Source organism: Stegastes partitus, unplaced genomic scaffold, assembly GCF_000690725.1.
Source record: "Stegastes partitus isolate 25-593 unplaced genomic scaffold, Stegastes_partitus-1.0.2 Scaffold1096, whole genome shotgun sequence".
In the NCBI taxonomy this organism is placed as follows: domain Eukaryota; kingdom Metazoa; phylum Chordata; class Actinopteri; family Pomacentridae; genus Stegastes; species Stegastes partitus.
In genome coordinates this window covers 67,206-85,823 of record NW_007578827.1, presented here as the reverse complement: position 1 = coordinate 85,823, position 18,618 = coordinate 67,206, and the positions used below count along the sequence as shown (strand labels likewise).

Genomic DNA, 18,618 nt, shown 5'->3' with positions numbered 1-18,618 from the left:
AGCAGTGTATGTAAACACATTGATTTCTTGTGTAACTTGCTATTTCTGAGTAACCTGTTTTCTTACGAGCATGTAAACATACTGACAAATTTGTGTGCCAGACCAGACAGCAGACTGCACACTCATTGTCCGCTGGAATGAAGCCCACTGTTGTGCTGCAAACGTGGGCAGCAGTGGAATGTAATACACTACAAAATGGACAGACGATGGCTCTTTGTCAGAGCTACTTGACTGAATTCTTTCCGTTGACTGACAGGGATATTTTAAGATTCTTCTTGTTGGGTTGTGTTCTGTATGGTGTGGAATTAGTTCGTTCCATAGACCAACACAAGTGCTTATTTAACATTCACTTGTCTAAATTCTACATTTTATATTCCAGTCTCAATTGTCAGACTTTTACAAGGAGTGCCACTGGTAAGAAGTGAACACTCTTCTGTAGCTGAAAACCTCCTCAGAGCAACTATGAATCTGTTTCTTTATACCTGCCATCAAAATTGTTGAATCCTTTGTGAGGGCTATAATGGGGTCTTGGATTCCTGCTGGATCAATAATGCCAAAAATGGAAGTTGCTTTGAAGTAGAAGTTAGTCTGCATATACGCTATACTGAGATTGTTGTTTCTAATTTTTGAGTCTTAAGTTGTAGGTAGTACACTCTGCTGTTGGGCAGGCTTAAGATTCATTATCCTAATTTGCTCTTTGAGACAGGCTCAAGCTCATAGTTCACAAGTTCAGGCCTATATTTGACCAAGCAACTGTTTTTACTACTGTAAGGGAGTCAGCTAGTTTCCTGTGACAATCTCTGTGGCATTTGCTGTGTTATTTACAACTGGTAAGGTCATATAATACATGACCCTGTCCATAATAAGTTCTGCTGCTTACTAAATAGGGGCACCCAAGTTTAGAAAAAAAACTCATATTTAGTAACTTGCAGACAGCTTACTTATTTCACTTTTACTTACATGGACATCATTGAATGTCTTAATTTTATTGTGGGAATTTGAAAACATTTAGTGAAAATAAAAAAATGAATGTGTATAAATGTTTTTCAAAAAGTACAAGTGCATATAACAAGGGACTATTTTAGAACACGTTTTAAATCAATATGTAAATACAGTTTTCTTACCTATAGCTTGGAAAGAAAGGAAGTTACTTGTGTGTACCTCAAATTTATCGGAAAGTAAAATAATCCTAACAATATGTTTGAGCAGTATTCTGTTGATGAACTTGATAATATTGGGTTCCAGAGGACAAAAAGCAAAACTAAACAAAAAAAAAATAAACAATGCATCCACACAAAATTCCTGGTTTGACTTCAGCATTGTAGTTTGTATTTAACTTTGCCCGGTCACAATGTTGTAGCTGTGAACAAATTAATTGTTGTAGCTGGTGTTGAATAGTGCATTGGCCAGGCGTGACACACAGAGGGTGCTATGTTCACACAAGACTAAACTGGAAAACCTGAAGTGTCTTTTCATCATTCTGCCATCTGATGGCAGCACTGCATTTCTCTTTTATGTTTGCTAGTTAGCAGTAATAGTATTAGAAATCAGTAGTGGCTTTTGGTTGGTGTATAACTGAATGTACAAGATATCCGTTCAGGGCACACCTGATAATTCTACCATAAGACAGATGATTGCATGGGCTCTACTTATTTCCAGCTGCTCATTAATAAATTATTGTATATTTTATATGTATATTTGATGGTAATCAGCTTCACCTTCTCTATCTCTGTTGTTGTGATCAGATGCTGCAGGATAGTTCCAAGGCCCGCAGGGAAGTGGAGCTCCACTCGAGGGCGTCCCCTTGTTACAACATTGTGCGCATCATTGAGGTTTATGAGAACCTTTATCAGGGCAAGAAGTGTCTCCTTATTGTCATGGAGTGGTGAGTAAGCGCACACACACACACACACACACAGACCATAAAACACTTATCCATATGTAGCAGCAGATATAATTACCATAAATAACTGCAACTTATTGTCTTCCTGCCAAAAACTTTACTGCAAAGATGTTTGGAGGGCATTTTAGTGAAGGTAGCTAGCAAGAGGCTCAGCTGTGAGCATGAATTGGTGCATGACCTAACACTGAAAGAAAAGATAGCTGCCCAGGAAACATTTATTGTCAAGTGCCCACTTGCTTTTGAACCTTTGCAATTAGGGTGTAATGTGTTTAAATGGATATATCTCACTTGGCATAATATGACATCCATTAGTCTATTTCAAATCCAGTGTGCTGAGGTACAGTGCCTGAGAAACAATGTTAAACTGTCCAATTTCTGATTTTCTTGACCTTTCATCCTTTCATAAAACTAGAAAGCCATGTTCTAAGTGCACACAGCACAATCAGAATGATGGCAACAGTACAGTGCAGTAGGGCTGCCCCCTCATCGAGTCATCAGCTAGAAAAGTTGCTTATTTCTCAAGAAGTACATGTGCTCTTAAGTTAAAAAGTTTCAAATCGCATTAAAAAAAACTTTAAAGGTGTGATTATAATTTATCAAATAGCTTGTTTTTTGTTTTTTGTTTTTTTTATTTAATTTTTAGAGTTTTTAAATAGCAGACAATTACGTACAAAAAGATTGAATCAATTTGAAAAAAAGTACACTAGGTTTTGAGTTATTTCTGTTTCAATTTTAGGGGAAATTCAAATGAAACAAATCAGGAAAATAACATTACTATCAGGTCACTGAAAATAGAGTGAAAGTAAGGCTACATTATTTTACTATTATGTTGTGCTTTTTACATTCATAATTTATATTGAGAAATGGAATTTTATTTGGTTGAAGTCTACACTTTGACTGTATATGCATGTATGTGTGATATTCATGTGAAAATTCCTGATTTTACTTTAAATATTCCATTTAGTGTTCCTTTTGCTTGTTATGCAAAACCGTACGTTCAATACAATTTTCTCATTCCCATTTGTTACTACTTTTTGCAAATTTCCGAGTATTGAGAAGGCAGATATGGCAAAACTTTCATTACCTTGAGGAAAGGTGAAGTTATGAGCATCTTGCCTTCTCTGTTATTCAAAACACATTTCAGCCAGGTCAATTATTGTAAATTTGTTTTGTATGACCTCAGTAGAAAATGACCCGTTTCTTCTAAATGAGCTAAGAATATTTTCCTCACCATTGCATTTCCATCTACTAGCATAGTTCAACCACCAAATCCTCCCCACCTTGTCACACGTGCATTCATTAGGTCTGTGGTTACCACTGTAGTGCGGAGGATCGACATGCCTTCACACCCCGCTGCTGCTGCTGCTGCTGCTGACTAATTTCCCTGAGAAAACAAAGTCAGCATTGTATGCGAAAAAAAAAATAAAAAATTCTGATGAAACTAAAATGTTTCCTAGAATATCACACTAGGACAGTAAGAAACAGTCAAATCTTTGTTCTGTCTACCTGCCCTGAGTCATTGAGTTAGTCTGATGACCTATATTCAGCTGGTTCTGCTGTGTTGCCCCATGTTATGTAAAGGGTCACCACTATGTCAGATCATCATAATTTAGGAAATTCAGTGTTCAGTGATCTTGTTTGTGGCTTTTCTTTTTTAATATATTACTTGAAAAGCACACCCTGTGCATATTACAAGCAGTTATGGCAGTGGTTCAGCAGCTCACTGAAGAATTCGAAAGTCTGGCAGGTACAGACTACTGAGAGTGACGGTTAATACTGCACCTTTTCATTCATCTTTGGAGCATAAGATCATTACAGCAGATATAAGCTTTGTTTATTTTATATCTAATATCAGCAGTCACATTGAATAAATTCCAAAGTGTTACAAGACTGATTAAATGGTTTTAGAACTGCTTATATTGGAAGCAGGGTAGATTGAAAATGTGCAGGGTGTTGCAGTTTTCTGCTGAGGTGGAGTAAGATGTGCACTCTTGGTACTTCTGTGTTCATCAAAAATCATTTCATATCTATTCTGCTGAGAAATCACACTTATCTCAGTTTTTTCAGAAATGCAGAGGAAGAGGGTGGGGTTTTAGAGAACTTCTTCCTACTACCTTCATCACAAAAGACGAGAGCGAGATACATTGGCAAAGCTGAGGGATTGCCTCACTGCTGGAGGTTTCTTGCATGAGCCATCATTTTTTTTTTTTTTATATCAGAACATGGTCAATCAGGCTGCTGTCTTTTTCACACTATGCGAAATGCGAGTGAGTGATTGTGAGAAGTTTGAAGCGTGCTGTGGTTTAGCAGGGCTGTCCCGCAGGCAGCTCGCAGTTTGCAAACCGAGCTCTACCATTAGGACAGTCGTCCCCGAAGAATCGGTCTGTGCTATCATGTGCTTTTCGACAAACACCAAATTGGTGATTGGACCTGAAACTTAGAGTCATACTGAGCAAAACTAGACTAAATGAAACTTATCAAGTAAGTTTAGCACAAGTTTCTCATACTCAATTGAATCAAGCTCAACAACCATTTGTTCTACATTTGACAATGCTTATTTTGACTTGACAATTTTTTTTTTACTTTATTACCTTGTATGCCAGTTGTATTTTGTGATGTGTTTTTCAAATGTAGGTACTTTTTTATTTTTATTTTTTTTTATTTTTCATGAAAGCAAGTGACCCCAAAAATAGCAGAAGTATACCACTTGTGGAATTTGTTTTGGTCAAATTGGTCAATTTGGTCAAAATAATCACGCATTAAAGCCGCCCAAGACTGCAGTGGCTGTTTAAGACCAAGACTCTTTTTTTTTTTCAGCAGCTTGAGGGAACAACAAACAAGGACCAAAATCACTGGGGAGATAGCTTTGCATCGTGGATTCATTGCAAATACAAAGCATTGTGTTTTTTTTTTTAAAAAAAAAAATGCATGTAAAAGTGTATAAATCCCTTCTTGTCTTCATTTCCAGTCCAAGTCTGTGTGATTGAGCTGCACAAAACGGCTACAAGCTGTAACATCATTGTTTCAAGTCCTTTGACCAGCTAACTATTTATGCATTTTCTCTGGGATGGCTTTACCAAGTGTTTTCATAATCATATAAATGCAATTTGATGTGTTTGGAATACGAGGCTTTTCAGACCAATCAAGTACAAACATACTTTAATTAAACCTTGACTAGTTTAAGTGAAAATGGTGTAAAAAACAGACATTAGGTTGAAATGTTACGCCTGTTTTTCACAACATAGCTAAGAATTAGGCTGTAGTGTGAGGAATGCCGACTCCAGATGTATAGCTTTACAAAAAGTATTTTTCTGCCTTCTCCTAAACCTTTATAGAATTTTGCTTTTGATGGTTTTGCTTTTCTAAAATACACTGACAGGAACTACCGCCCATATGTCTCATATTTGACACTTCGCATAAAGTGTCAAATCTTGAAAGCTGCACTACACATTTGATATCTGTTATTCTTGGATAAATTAATTGTCTTTGCTATTGTTTTACCATAGAAAATGTGTATATTTTTGTAATGAGACAACAAAGTATATCCTTGCCTCTGGAGAAACCATATAATAGTAAACAGTGTAGTCAGTTAGTTGGGTACTAGTACTCCTTTGTGCATTGAAGTCTTCCGGTATTGATTCTCACCACATTAGAACAGTTGTCAGCTAAGTGTTAAAAACATTTGCACAACTGAAGGACTGCCTCACTGTTTGAGGTTTCTCACACTGCAATTATTTTGATATCAAAATACAGTCATATTGAGACTGAAATTATATGCCAGCGTGTAACAGTGACCCTTCTGTGTTCTTCATGGTCTTTAAAACAGCTAAGCTATGTGTCATGCACATGAAACACAGCTAGACTAGATTTTATGTCATGTCAGTGAAGTTGTTTTGGCTTTAGCGCTTTACTTTGACGTAAAATTTTATCATAATCCATGGTTATCAGTTTTAGATGTAGCAATAGTTGACTTATTGGAAACTTTCTCTACTAGAGTATTGCTGCTGAGGTCTGTTTCCCCTCTACATCTCCATTAGTGCCATTGCAAAACTCCACCATGGATGTTTGGCTGACCGGATCTCTTTACGAGGCAGCACATATTATCAGTTGGAATTTATACAAAGAATGCATGTTCCTACAAAAATAAGATCCTAATTATTGTTATTTATTCATTGTTTGTCCCCAGCATGGATGGCGGTGAGCTTTTTAGTCGAATCCAGGACAGAGGAGACCAGGCCTTCACAGAGAGAGGTAGCAACTTGATTTTCACCCTAAACATCACATAATTTCTTGCAGTCCTGCAATATTTTATCATGTGAACCCATAGCACACTGATTCGAATGTACCATAGAATCTACACAGACATACACAGCAGACACATACTGACACCTGCTAAATATATAGAGCTCTTTTAAGGCCAACAAAATAATGAAGTCTATTAGTGATACTCTTATCTGCTGTTCCTGTTGAGAAGCATTGAGCTGTCTGGCCGGTACATCTCTCACAATCCATCACTTTTAATCTCTGCTAAAAGAGCTTTTTTCTCCCTTTACTTCAGAGGCATCTGACATCATGAGGAGCATAGGGGAGGCCATCCAGTTTCTACATGCAATCAACATAGCCCACAGGGATGTGAAGGTTTGTGTCATATCCTGGTATTTTTTCTGAGTTATTAAGAAATTTCCACATTCTTTATTGAGAAATTAAAGTAATCTGATCGGATGAACCACAGCTGCAGTTACTAACAGGATACTGTTCATTTTCTTTGTGCTTGGATCCCTGATACTCCTTGCAGCCAGAGAATTTACTGTATTCCTCCAAGCAGCCCAACGCTGTGCTAAAACTGACAGACTTTGGCTTTGCCAAGGAGACCACGTCACACAACTCTTTAGCTACTCCCTGCTACACACCCTACTATGTTGGTAAGGATCTGTTTCTGCATGTCATATTCTCTCTACCTGTTTATTAATAAATGGTTCCAAAACTACACAAGACATTGATTTCACCATCTCACAATTGCGTTTTCTTTTACTCCTCCCCCGACTGTGTGCAGCTCCAGAGATTCTGGGCCCAGAGAAATATGACAAGTCATGTGACATGTGGTCATTGGGTGTCATCATGTATATCCTGTAAGTCGGCCTTTTTGTGATCTCTCTGATCCTTTCAACATGTGTGATTTGTTATTTAATGCAGTCTAACATCGCTGTTTTCAACCTTCAACAGGTTGTGTGGGTACCCCCCATTTTATTCTAATCACGGTCTACCCATCTCTCCTGGGATGAAGAGAAGAATCAGGATGGGCATGTACGAGTTTACTGGCACTGAATGGTCTGCTGTATCACAGGAAGGTAAGACTATAAACTGTCCCAGTTTACAGAAGGAAGTCATTTATTTAGATTTATTTGCTCCATTCATGTATTTAGGTATCAATTTAAAATGTGGTAAACTGTTGAGACTTTACCTTCGTCCTGAAACTGTTTAGAAAACAGATTTTGCAAGAGATCATTTCGTTTAAGAAGTCGTCCCTTTTTAAATTAGTATCTGAAAATTTGTATATTTAGAAAAAAAAAACTTTCATTGAAGTTTCATGACGTTATTGTTTCCCTTTATTTAACATCTCACCGATGCATGACAAACACACTGGTCTTTACTTTCTGATCAAGAAATTGAAACTGATGAAGGCGTTTCATGCCTTTTTGTTACTTTCATTCACATTCACTGCAATTGAAAGTGATTTCTTGTTTCCCGACTAATACGTTTGTTTTAAGGAGAAAATAGAAGCTGGGCGGTGATGGTACATACCTACCCAATTTCTCTCTAACGTGTATGAGTAGAACAACAAAACAGGCGGATGTGCTGTACTTACTGTAATACAAAACTGAAGAACCAGCACTATCTGTACTGTTGATACTGTTGCCTTCTTAAAAGTAGGATGTCTCAATAATAAAACAAAGTAATATTTCTGAGAAATTCACAATAAGATAAACTCAGGCTGCCTCCACCAGATCAGTCTAAATTGCAGTTTCATAACTCCCTCGCTCTCTTTTCCAATTCACATGACATCATTTAGAAAATGGGGCACTGAACCCTGTCTATTTTAGTAGATGTCTCTTTATATGTGGGGATATACTGTATGCTAATGAACACTAAAATTCAAAAGTATATAATAACAGTGTATGTTGTCACCATCATGCAGAGACAAAGGCCTTTGTCTTTACCAAGCTGTGGTTGATCGTGTCTGTCATTTTTATGCACTTTTCTTTTGAAAACTTCTGAAAAGTAGTTGTATTAGCAAGGAATTTGCAATGCAATGCTTTAAATGATGAATCTTGTTTGCAGCCAAACAACTGATTAGCACCCTCCTAAAGACTGAACCGACCCAAAGGATGACCATCACAGAGTTCATGAATCATCCATGGATCAATGTAAGCACTGACTCTACACACATTGCATGTGTTTGCTCAGTCTTATCTTTTTTCTGTCTGTTGTTGTGGCCAGTGTGACCACACTAAAGTATGATTTGGATGTTATTCTGTGTGTCCTCCTAAAGCGATCAATGGAGCTCCCCCAGACACCACTTCACACCAGCCAGGTTCTGATGGAGGAGAGGGATACATGGGAGGATGTTAAGGTTGGACATCTTGTTCTCTTTGCAACATACAGACATTTCAGCATTTGTGATATCATCATTAAATAAAAAAAAATACATGGTTTTAAGGAGGTTGCATCTTCCATCTATAACAGTCTCAGATTTTATTGTTTGATCATAAAAAGTGGCAACTTCTAATATGTGAAAAATATATTTATTAGCCTATTAATTTACATCATATACCCAGTGTAGGTTAGCCATAACTATCTGAATTATCTCATTAGTTTTGCTGCAATAATTACTCGTCCATAGAAGGGATTATTGTATCATTCCTTCTCTACTAGTCACCTGAGAAATCAAAATTAGAAAATAAAAAATATTTTAATTATTTTATCATTCATTTTCAATCAAAAATCACTAATAACAGCTTCTCTTGTGTGTGTGTGTGTGTGTGCGTGTGTGCGTGTGTGCGTGCGTGTTTTTGCTTTTCTGCTCATGTCAAAAAATAGGAAATGATAAACTTGGACGAGATATTTATTATGTCCAGTTGGTCTGACCAGGAAGCTTCTGACTTCTGTGTGTGCTGCACTTGACACATGTTGTCACATTGTTCAGTGTGATAAGTACCAGCCTGAACATAACTTTTTGTTGTTATTTGTTATGTTTTGGGTTTCTTGTTCAAAGTATTTTGAATAATGTCATGTTAGAACACGTTACTTGTGAACAAATATAAACTGTTACAAGACACAGAAAATATATAAGGTTGCTATGGATGCAGGGAGTTAGTTTCATTTATTCTTAGAAAAATATATATTTTTTAATATTCAAGGTTCAATCAAATGATCTGACTACTACACTAAATTTCGTTTTTAATGATTTTCAGTTTTTTGTCATAATTGTTAATATTATAACAGCATAATGGTGTTATAAGTCTTTAATTCAACTAGAGTATTGTTCCAGTGCAGCCATGGTGTCAAAACCAAAGCAATTTCCTTGAAAACAATTTAGATGCCCTGACTTGAAATCAGTCTGTGATGTGGGTTTTCAGCTTTTCTTTGACACTGAACTTTGTGTCACGTGCAACATGTGAAGAAGGCAGTAACTTCCTCACCACATGTGACACATTAAATATTAAACTCTTCTTTAGTCAGTGGGGTGTTTTTGTTCATTTCCTATTTTTGATTTGAGTGTGAAATTTAAAATATAAAAAATAAGCTGTTGTTTTTTTTGTGTGTGTTTTCTTTTTGCTTGTTTGTGCAGTTCATAGATATAGTTTATGGCACAGAAAATCTTAATTGAAAAACTAACAGAAAGAAGCTATGCATATGAGGTGTTTGATTGCATTTCTTATCCCCTGGGAGTAGCTTCATATCGAGTAGATGTCATACTCTGACTAACTTGAAGAGCACAGCATAGTTCAGTATGGTTTTAAGATGTCTATTGGAAAGTTTTTGGTGCATAAAGCAGGGAGCCTCACGACCTTCTTTTCTTCATTTCTCAGGAGGAAATGACCTATGCCTTGGCAACAATGAGGGTTGATTATGAGCAAATCAAAATCAAGGCCATTGCGGACTCAACCAATCCACTGCTATTGAAAAGGAGGAATAAAGCCAATAATGCCATGGCGAACCCAAAGTCCGCTGCCCACTGAAAGATGCACGCATGCATGCACATACAAACACAGGTTGTGAAAAGGAAGCAATAATTTGTCGACATAAGTCGCATTGCATGGATTTTGTCAGTGTTTTATTTTTCATGGCAAATTCTAATGTTTTGTAAGAGTGTTTTTGTTTTTATTACTTTTACCATTTTAACAAACTCATCACTCTGTTCTGGCAGAGGGGATGATTATCTGTGTTTTTACACCACTGAAGAGATTATCAACTATAGAAAAGGAGAGGACAGGAAATCAGTGAGATCTCTTTCCTCTTCTTTCCCAAATATCAGGTTGTGTACTCAGAGGGGCTTGAATGTTGGAATAGGACATGAAGCCTTAGCATTAGCAGTAGTTATCGTTTATCCTGCAGCCCCGCTCTAGCCCCAAACTTCTGAATGTCAAATCAAATGGCTAAATCCCAAAAATATAAACAAGGGAAGGTTTCTTTTTTACATACATGCAGAGTAAGCAGATGTATTTTGAACTGACATGTGGAATGTAAGGACTCTGTCCCTGACTGTTGGAATTAGCTGGAAATAGTTGCTAATTTCTGTGACTTGGACTGGGACTGTCTGTCAGGTTCAGTTTGTCTTTGTGAATATTGAACAGAGGCCTATGCACTCACTCAAGGGCCGTGTGCCATTCTGACAGAGCACCTCACTTGTGGCCCCTCTCTCCTACCTTAATCTAGGCTTGTTTTTCAGGTATATAGTTTTAAGGCAGAGAAAGAAGCCATGTTTAAAAACAGAAACTGGCCCATCTTTCTCCTGCATGTAGCTCAAAGGAGAGCAGGAGGCAACTGATACTGTATTTTTTCATGGACGTTATGGACGTTTTAGCATAGGCCTTACTGAGTATTGCTAAATCAGCAAATGGCTTTTAACCCCCGCCTACCATTTGGTTCAAGCTTTTACCAATGTTATGCTTCCGAATATAAAACATTGCCACATTATATTTCAGGTTAATGCTATGCAGATGTGTTTGTCAGCTTAAAGTACTGCTAGAGCCTTTTTGTTAGTGATTTCTGTTTGCAAATATGTTGGAGAGATGTCGAGCAACAATAGGGAGTGTTTGTGTGTGTATATGTAGGCAGTAGCATCCCCTTGAGAGTACACCGTGCAGACTGGTCATTTAGACTTACTGTTGGTTAAACCAGCTCAACTATCAGGAGGCTCAGTCTTTGGCTAGTTTGGTACAATGCCAGTGTTCTCCAACAATCCTCCACATGTCCTGGAGGATTGATAGAAAGTAGGAAAGTACTTAAGAGCTGCTCCTCGTCCCTGAGGACAGTCTGACATACCACCAGCAAGCTGTTTTCACATTCACAGAGGGTACATTGGTTTCTTCCTCACTCGTGTTTTGTTGTTGCACAATGGACACTTCACAGCTTAGTCGGGATCTTAGGAAAAGATTGATTACTTGGTCACTTTGATTCCCTTCATTTTGTAAAGTCACACCCATATTAGTTTTCGCATCGCACCTAAAGTCTCTCAGTAAGTAAAAAATGTTTCTTGAATGTTTCTGAAAAGTTTTTGTTTTTATTGTTCCTCTCAACACATTTTTGTAGTGGAAGCACATATGTGTCTCTGTTTTCCTGTCATTGAATCTGTTCAGCTCCACCTGCCGTACTTTTGTCTGCTTCAGCTTTGGATTAAAAAAACAAACAAAAAAAAAACGCAAAATGCTTTTTTTTTTTTTTTTTAAATCTTCTTTTCTAAATTTGAAATCAGTTTTGAAAGTCCAAAAAAATATGCATTACACTTCTAAAGGCAGCATACTTTACAAATATAATAAATGGTATAGATGTCACAAGTGTTGAATTTCTATATAATAGTTTCAAAATCATCCAAAATTCTTGCTGTAAAAATTATGTTGAAATTTAAATATTTGGTAGAGTTGTCTCCTGGACAGTCTGGTGATGTTATAGTATCTAGTTTTAACTCTGTTATCGTATAATCCCTACAACAAGTGACATTTGACATCATTGCCTCTTTTGAAAACGGACCCAAAATCTGAAAGGATGTATAACGTAGAGTTACGAATGAAATGCCAGGAGAAGTAGCCCTACTGTCTAACTTTGAGGTTATTACATAATGCAGCCATTTTATTGTGATTGCTGTGTATTCCATGTGTGAGATCTGTTCTGGATTGTCAGTTGTCCTCTAAATGAACAAATGCCTACAGAATTTTGTAAAGAAAACCTATCTTTAAAGTATTTTCACCATATTTGACCTCTGCTTCCACATTTACTGACTTTTTCCGCTCAAACACGTCTCTCGTTGTGACTCAGGTTTTTGGTTCGGTTTGGGATTTGTGGCTTTGACAGAGAGTGCACAGAGTCAACTCATGACAGACATGTCGTCTTTGCTAGCATGAGTGACTCCTGGAATATACGCGTTTGCGTAGCAGACGGCACAGTGGCATTGAGTCAACACGTTTGCCAACACTGGGTTGTTCAGAGCAGTTTCCCGCCAGTCCACATGGTTGTTTCTCTGCAGGTGCAAGCCGACTGAGCTTCCAGCTCTGAGTGTCACGAAACCCACAGTCATCTCTGCTCGTCTGTGCCAGGTAAGTGAGAATGGGGTAAATGGGGCTTCAGGGGAGTCCCTTATGATGTTCTACCCCTTTACAATAATACCTACAATAAACCTCAGGACACCCACCAGCGCACTTTTGGTAAAAGGAGGAACGGCCCCGCACTTATTTTATAGTATAAGAGGGGGTGGGGGACTGAATACGTCATTTAAAACTCAGGGGTCACACATAGGTAAACTTTAGAGGCACATGTTCTGTGTGGTTTCTGAAGTCATCTTCTCAACAGTTAACACCAAGATTTTAATTATCAAAGGAAGTTTCAGTGCTGTTTTTCTTTAGAAATGTGAAAACAAGTGATTTTTCTAGTTTTGAAACTGTCAGCAGGTCGGGCCCCATAATCTCACTGCTGTGTGCGACTTTTTAAAGGTGGAGGATGGAGACTTCTCAGCTGAGGCAGCTAGTGACACACAGCTCTTTGAAGTGGCACGCTGTCCTTCTTCTCACTCAAACACACTTCCTCTCACCAGATGGAGCCTGTGTAAAGTGTGAGTGACCTGCTCCAGACGTGGCAGCAGCAGAAAGATGCCACATGTAACCTCAGCACAAAACCCACAGCTCAGGGTGAAGTTAACAAGGTTTTCAGTCACGATCAAACAGACAGCCTTTCGTTTGTCATCTTGACATGTGCAACAGCATTTGCTTTCACGTGTGCTGGAAATCCGTTTGTTCTTAATGTCATGTACAGCTTTGGGTAAATGTGGTTTTTGTAGTTTTTTTCTGTTCATGTTTTTGCTGATTATTTTAAAAACATGCCTCTTGTGTAGAAAGACATTAGTCAAAAATAGCAGGGAAATGTAGATTTATATACAATAAAGGCTTTAAAAATATATCCTTATGAATATATTTTATTTATCAGTTAACAAGAAGAAAAAGCCTCACTCAGATATTTGGTATAATCAGCCTTTTGCATTAAAATGGCATAAATTGTCCAAGGTACAGTTGTGTCTTTTTGTCAAGGTGCCTAGCTTTGAATAATCATCTCGAGTGAATTTAGGTCGCCTCAGTGCTTCTGTCTCTTTGTTTAATCACAGATTGACTCCATAATGTTGACATCAGGACAATCTGCTTCGGGGCCGCTTGTTCTTTGTGTTGCTGAATACGGTGCTGTATGATGCTGGCTGCTTATTTGGGGGTTATTGCTTCTCAGAATTGAATCACTGTCAATTTGTTTTGGCTTTTTTTTTTTTTTTTTTGACAAAAATGTTAAAAATCAAAAGCATATCTTTAATGTCAAAGTGAAAACAAACAAAGTAATGTCTGTTCATTCAAAATATAAAATAAGTGAATGCATAAGTGTTAACCCTTTTTAAAGAGATTTAACTAATTCAACAGATGTGGAGCCGGTTGGTGCTAGAAGTCACACAGGTGGGGAAATGGTGATCACAGGAGTGCAGTGAATGGGTCTTAAATGACTTTAGTATGAAGACACTTGTATCTGGAAGGTCCAGTCACTGGTGAATCTGTACTGCTGGTTTTAACTACACCAGGAAGGCGACTTTTTACATTCTGTGTGTACATTTATGCTGTGCTGTTGGACACTCATTAGCTCTCCGGGCTCTTCGTTATTTTGCTAAGCATTTGTTGTTAATCGTACAGTCGTCCCCCCCCAAAGTCACTTTCCGGTCATTTGATGCTTGCGTTACAGTACACAAACATGCACGATTTGTGAAAATCCCAAAATGGATCACTCACACACAATAGTCTTACACTGTGACGAAAGAGACTTTTTTATGTCCAACACCAAATAGGGTAATGCCCATACTCAGGAAGTACCCAAAGTTCCAGTTGTTGCACAATGATGGATGGTGTGGTGACTTCTGTCTATATGCTGCTGGTGTTGTGAAACACGATGCTGTGACAGTGTTGATCAGACAGATGTAAGTAGGCATAATAGTGCTTTTACTCATCATAACATGTCATGAAGCTGAACTGATGATACAAGTTATTGTTATTAGTAGTAACAGTAGTAGTAGAGTAGAAACCCTTCAGTTTAAATGCTGTCCCTGCTTAAGGACAACAAAACATCTTATTGCTGCATTTTTTAAATATATATATAATCTATATATAATCTGCTTTTACAAATCTACACAATATTCAAAGATGTTTGACTCTGATTATTGTGAGACTTTTTTTTTTAAATCTTGTGCACCGCTGTAGTCTGCAGCAGGAATGCTTGTGAAAATGACTGCCTCTAGTTTTTCTCACCGTGCCTTCAAACCGTCAGAACAAAAGCGTCCACTCATTACATAACAGCCAGAAATTATCTTAATTAGTTTCACAGTCAAGCAGTTTGAAGTGTAATCACTCGTTTTGGAGAGACTGAAGTCTGGATCAAAATGTAGGAATTTTTAAAAGATTGAACACAACACTGATTAATCACTGATTAATCATCAACACTGGTCAAAAGGAAATAGCTGTGCTCTGTTAGACGAATGCGATGAATTTCTTTTCATTCTGTCATTGCTGGAATGATACTATTCAAATCAGCCCACGTTGACGAAGCAAATGACTGATCAAATGTGTAGTAGTTTCAGCACAAAGCCCTGAGTCAAGCCAAGAATCAGTCAATTCAGGAACCTGACGCTTGTGTGACTTTGCTGTTAGAGTTAATGCACTCACATACATTCAAATAGCAGGATGCACACTTCTTTTTAACTGCTTCCTTTATTGCGTTTTATTGCCCCCTCCCCCCGGCTCTGTCACAGCGGAGAGGGTGACACTAATTGCCTGTTGTGTTTCAGTGCAAGCTTCATGTCACCCTATGTGTTAGTTCTGCGTGTTTGTGTGTGACTAAGTGAGACTGCTTTTGCATGCGTATGTGTTTGTGCAAGTGTGCATATGGCATGAGGGTGAGGCTGGCTAGTTACAGTTACGGTAAGTTAAGATACTGCAGGGCTGCTGCTGGTAAGTGATGTAAGTGGGTCACGTTTCACGTTTACGCTCTGAGGTTCCACATGTTTAATGCATTACTGCAAGATTTCACATATTTAGTTCTCCACAAATCATTCCTAATGAGTGACATCTTGTGAAATAAATTGAAAAGAAGCATTTATATATATTCATAAAAATGTTATTTATTATTATCTTTGAAAATACTAGTAAATAAATACAAAAATACATTATATGACATGGTAAAAAAAATTAAATATCACCACTTCACAAGTCACAGTTTTGATGTACCCTCAAGTGCAGGACTCACACAATAGAAATATGTCCACAGGACAAAACGGAAACTTAAGTCTCTGAATAAGAAAGACATCAACAGGTTTATAAAACAAAATCTGACAACATGCATACCACTGGGCAAAAAAAAAGTAGGCAGCGTTTTTCCTGAGGTGAAAAGGTTACATTTTGATTAGGGTCGGTAGGTCTTCAAGCAGAGGTCGAGTGGTGTCTGTGCCGTTTAGAAGCCAGATATGTCTCAATGTAGTTAAACAACAGATCCAGCTCCCCCATGGCCTTAAAAAGACCTTTACTCTCCATCTGTGGACAAACACATGGTTCACTTATTAAAAAAAGATGTGTAAGAGTATGTATAATGTACACTTACAAATACAATTATGACAACTCTTTACTTTTAGAATTAAAAAAAAAAAAAAATGTAACACTCACCTGAGTGTAAGTAGAGTTTAGGTTATTGATGTCAAAGTGCTTCTTGCAGGAGAAGTATTTTCTCTGTAAGAAGAGCAACAGGAAGATGATGTTACCACAGGTGTTATACAGTGGTTATTGTCAAGAAACATAAGGGTCTTAATGGAGACTGAATGTGCCAGTTCATCAAAGTAAGTGTTTGTGTGCAATAAATCAGAGGCAGCATCAGGGCAAGTGGAAGCTCAGTTGTTAGAAATAATATATCTCCTTCTCTTCCCTTTTTACAGGAACTGGATGATGCACAGTTATGCAATATTATGACCTTTCCTGTGAGCCATAACTAAACTCTTCCCTTTTCTGGGACAAGCTGATGTCAAACAGTTTGTAGAAAATCATGACAGTAAAAGCCAACCTGAAACCAAGCTTGCTTTAAGAGTTAGAATGTGACAGATAAGGTCTACAATTCTAGCTTACTGACAGATAACCAAATAAAGGCACATCGACAGTATTGATGGCAATTAAAAATGGAAGTCAACGTGTCCAATTGTCACCTTTCAGTTGCGCGCAATTCTCGAAAATGATTGTATGATATACATGATTCTGTTTTAGCCATACTCCAAGACCAGCGTGTTCATATGGGCTCGTTTTAATCCTAATTATATTCAACAGTTTAACGAAATAAACGTTTTTTTTCCTCCAAAAGGTGACTCTAACTATCCTGCCGCACTTTTTTTTTCCCACTCCATTTGATCTTCCAGGTGCGCGCAGCCGGTGCGTATTTACATATTATTTCTCGTGTGGGAGTAACACGTGTATCAACTACTTACGCATTTGATGACATCGCTCTTGAGCTCGTCGAAAATCTGTTGTATGGACTCCATGTGGGGTCTCAGGTCCCTGGTGTCCTCAGTCACTTCTGACATAGCTTTTGGCAGGACAGTGCTCAGGTAGAAGTTTAAAACGTTGTCCATGGTGTGGCAGGCAAACGGGCTCTGAGAGGGCGAGGGAGGACACCAGTCTGGTTATTGGATGTCAGTAGGCTTGCTGCAACACTGCACTGATTACATTTAACGGATCACAGCTTTTCTCTTTCTTTCTTTCTTTCTTTCTTTCTTTCTTTCTTTCTTTCTTTCTTTCTTTCTTTCACACCATAAATGCACGAGAAAATTACCTTAAAAGAGTCCTCCACACTCTGGTCTAAAAGTGCTGTGTCTAAGTCATCGTTGGCTTCCTGCAAACAAGCAAAAGAACAATCAGAAGAGTGCTTCTCAGTGTGACAACATCTGCACGAACAGCGCTGAGAAAACGCAGCATCATCTGCAGACGCGCAACGCGGCCACAAGCCCGGAGAGAATCTTTCCAAAACGATGCTGCAGTAAGTGCAGGTATGCATGTAGAGTCTCTCTCTTTCTGTGTGTGTGTGTGTGTGTGTGTTTCAAACTCACATAGAAGTCTCTGATCTGTGAATAGTCCTCTCTGAGCTTCTTGAGCCTGACAGGGAAGCCCTCCACGAAGCGACAGCACTGGTTATTGCAGGTTGGAGTGGAGTCAGTGCAGAGGAACCAGGAGACAACCAGGACGGAGAGGAGGACGCACCGGAGGGCCATAGCTGCTGGAGAACAAACTGCTGAAGTCTTGTGCCTTGGAGAGGATGAGGTGAGTAGACCCCCAGGGAGTGAAGATACTGCTGGCTCGGTGGATGAAAAAAAAACCCCACAACCTCCAAAAAGTTCTTCTTGGCAGGAATCTTGCTGGAGAGCTCAGAATCGACAAGTGCACATTTTAGGGCTCCTCGGTTATCGGTATTTATAGCCAAAATTCGAACCGATATCTGAGGGAGGAGACTAACTGGAAGTGAAACGGTTAAACATGTTTCATGCGTGCTGGGTTTTTTTTTTTTTCTCTCTCTCTTTTTTTTTCTTGTAGAATCACGCATTGAAAAGGTGTACCCCTCCCATTAGACAGGGTGGTGCTATTATTAGACTTCATCATTTTGAACTGTCAAGGGAAAAAAAATCTGACATAGCACTTATGGAAATTTGATAAGACATCATTATTTACTGTCAGTCTTTGAATCAATGTTTGATGAGTTTAATATTTGGTACAACACTCTTCTATAAGGCATAAAACTAAAATAATGATGCTTCTAATAACAACAATGATTATTATTATAAATGAATCAAGGTGATAGTATCAATACTGGTAATGTGACTTTACATTTCACTCCTGCTGAAGCCACTTAACTAGTACAGACACGGAACCTACAAGTGATTTAATTATTAT

The 18,618-nt window shown here is 38.1% G+C and overlaps 2 protein-coding genes across 2 annotated transcripts in view; one reads left to right on the top strand and one right to left on the bottom strand.

The window, feature by feature from the left end:
• Positions 1 to 12,376, top strand: part of mapkapk2a (MAPK activated protein kinase 2a) — a 32,922-nt gene extending 20,546 nt beyond the window's left edge. Inside the window, exons 2-10 of the mRNA XM_008296033.1 lie at positions 1,746 to 1,885; positions 6,090 to 6,154; positions 6,462 to 6,541; positions 6,699 to 6,825; positions 6,957 to 7,032; positions 7,127 to 7,251; positions 8,243 to 8,328; positions 8,454 to 8,534; positions 9,994 to 12,376. Of these exons, the coding sequence (XP_008294255.1) occupies positions 1,746 to 1,885; positions 6,090 to 6,154; positions 6,462 to 6,541; positions 6,699 to 6,825; positions 6,957 to 7,032; positions 7,127 to 7,251; positions 8,243 to 8,328; positions 8,454 to 8,534; positions 9,994 to 10,143 (930 nt within the window). The 3' untranslated portion in view covers positions 10,144 to 12,376. The remainder of the gene's footprint in view (positions 1 to 1,745; positions 1,886 to 6,089; positions 6,155 to 6,461; positions 6,542 to 6,698; positions 6,826 to 6,956; positions 7,033 to 7,126; positions 7,252 to 8,242; positions 8,329 to 8,453; positions 8,535 to 9,993) is intronic.
• Positions 12,377 to 15,821: 3,445 nt separating this feature from the next.
• On the bottom strand, positions 15,822 to 18,364 carry il10 (interleukin 10). The gene is made up of 5 exons (XM_008296032.1): positions 17,781 to 18,364; positions 17,507 to 17,566; positions 17,163 to 17,327; positions 16,357 to 16,419; positions 15,822 to 16,227 (listed from the first exon to the last, which is right to left on the bottom strand). The coding sequence occupies exons 1-5, from the start codon at positions 17,940 to 17,942 to the stop codon at positions 16,117 to 16,119; spliced, it is 561 nt and encodes a 186-aa protein (XP_008294254.1). The 5' UTR covers positions 17,943 to 18,364; the 3' UTR covers positions 15,822 to 16,116.
• Between the last annotated feature and the right edge of the window lie 254 nt (positions 18,365 to 18,618).

Excerpts from the sequence above, each read along its gene's own strand:
- il10 (XM_008296032.1), bottom strand. The coding sequence starts at position 17,942 with ATGGCCCTCCGGTGCGTCCTCCTCTCCGTCCTGGTTGTCTCCTGGTTC. Across the intron at positions 17,567-17,780 it reads CACAGATCAGAGACTTCTAT|GAAGCCAACGATGACTTAGA; the intron begins GTGAGTTTGAAA and ends GCTTGTTTGCAG. Across the intron at positions 16,420-17,162 it reads AGAGCGATGTCATCAAATGC|AGAAAATACTTCTCCTGCAA; the intron begins GTAAGTAGTTGA and ends CTCTTCTTACAG.